We start from the raw sequence: 807 nt of genomic DNA on the forward strand, positions 1-807 counted from the left end.
CCACCTTAGCCCCGACGGCCGGCCCCCGCCCCCCCCCCCCCCCGCCGCTGCGTCCGCCTCCTGGAGTCCTGCCTCGGGCATCAGGTCCCCTGCTGCGACCCCTGCGCCACCTGCTACTGCCGCTTCTTCAACGCTTTTTGCTACTGCAGGAAAATCAGCACCAGTTTCCCCTGCGGCAAGAACTAGCGCCCATGCCGCGGGGCTGCCTGCTCCTTGCCCACGCGTGCCACCTCCTCCTCTGCAGCTCTAATAAACCAGACGTTAGCAAAAGCCATCGCCGAGTGGGAATGGTTCTATGCGTCCGCTTGGGATCTCAGGGGAGAGGGGTAGCAGCAAGGTGCCGGTACCTGCACCACAGCCAAGAGTCCAGGGCACCTCCATGTAAAAAAAATGAGATTTTTTTTTTTTCCAGAGCAGCTCCTACAGGGCCCTTCCTGGCTAGATGAGTGGTCTCTCATCAAGAGGGGTGCCCCAAGAGGTGACATTTTGTCTTCTCCTACCGGTACCGCTCATGGTGGCCCAGGGTGCTTTACACCCAGGGACCCTGCAAGCTGTCAGCCCCAAGGAATCAGTGACCAAGGGGGTACCTGCAGTATGGACACAGCCAGCACCAAACATCACCTCCTCCACCACCACAAGGCGCGCTCAGGGGACAAAACATGTGAAAAGCCCTAAAAACCCAAAGCCGGACTTTCAGGGGTGCCGGAGGCAAACCTCAGGCTTAACGCAGGGTGAGGGCTTGGTTGAGGTGGGTTTCAACCCGCTCCGTGGGGGACGGAGGAGGCCTCACAGGGGAGTGCGGCGCTG

The 807-nt window shown here is 60.6% G+C and overlaps 1 protein-coding gene across 1 annotated transcript; it reads left to right on the plus strand.

Moving 5' to 3' along the window:
* Positions 1-9: 9 nt before the first annotated feature.
* Positions 10-186, plus strand: AGRP (agouti related neuropeptide; the record flags this gene model as incomplete). The annotated part of the gene is made up of 1 exon (XM_009585468.1): positions 10-186. A coding segment is annotated over one exon (177 nt), but the record flags the coding sequence as incomplete, so codon positions are not given.
* Between the last annotated feature and the right edge of the window lie 621 nt (positions 187-807).

The sequence above is a fragment of the Fulmarus glacialis genome, unplaced genomic scaffold, assembly GCF_000690835.1.
Source record: "Fulmarus glacialis isolate BGI_N327 unplaced genomic scaffold, ASM69083v1 scaffold43620, whole genome shotgun sequence".
In the NCBI taxonomy this organism is placed as follows: domain Eukaryota; kingdom Metazoa; phylum Chordata; class Aves; order Procellariiformes; family Procellariidae; genus Fulmarus; species Fulmarus glacialis.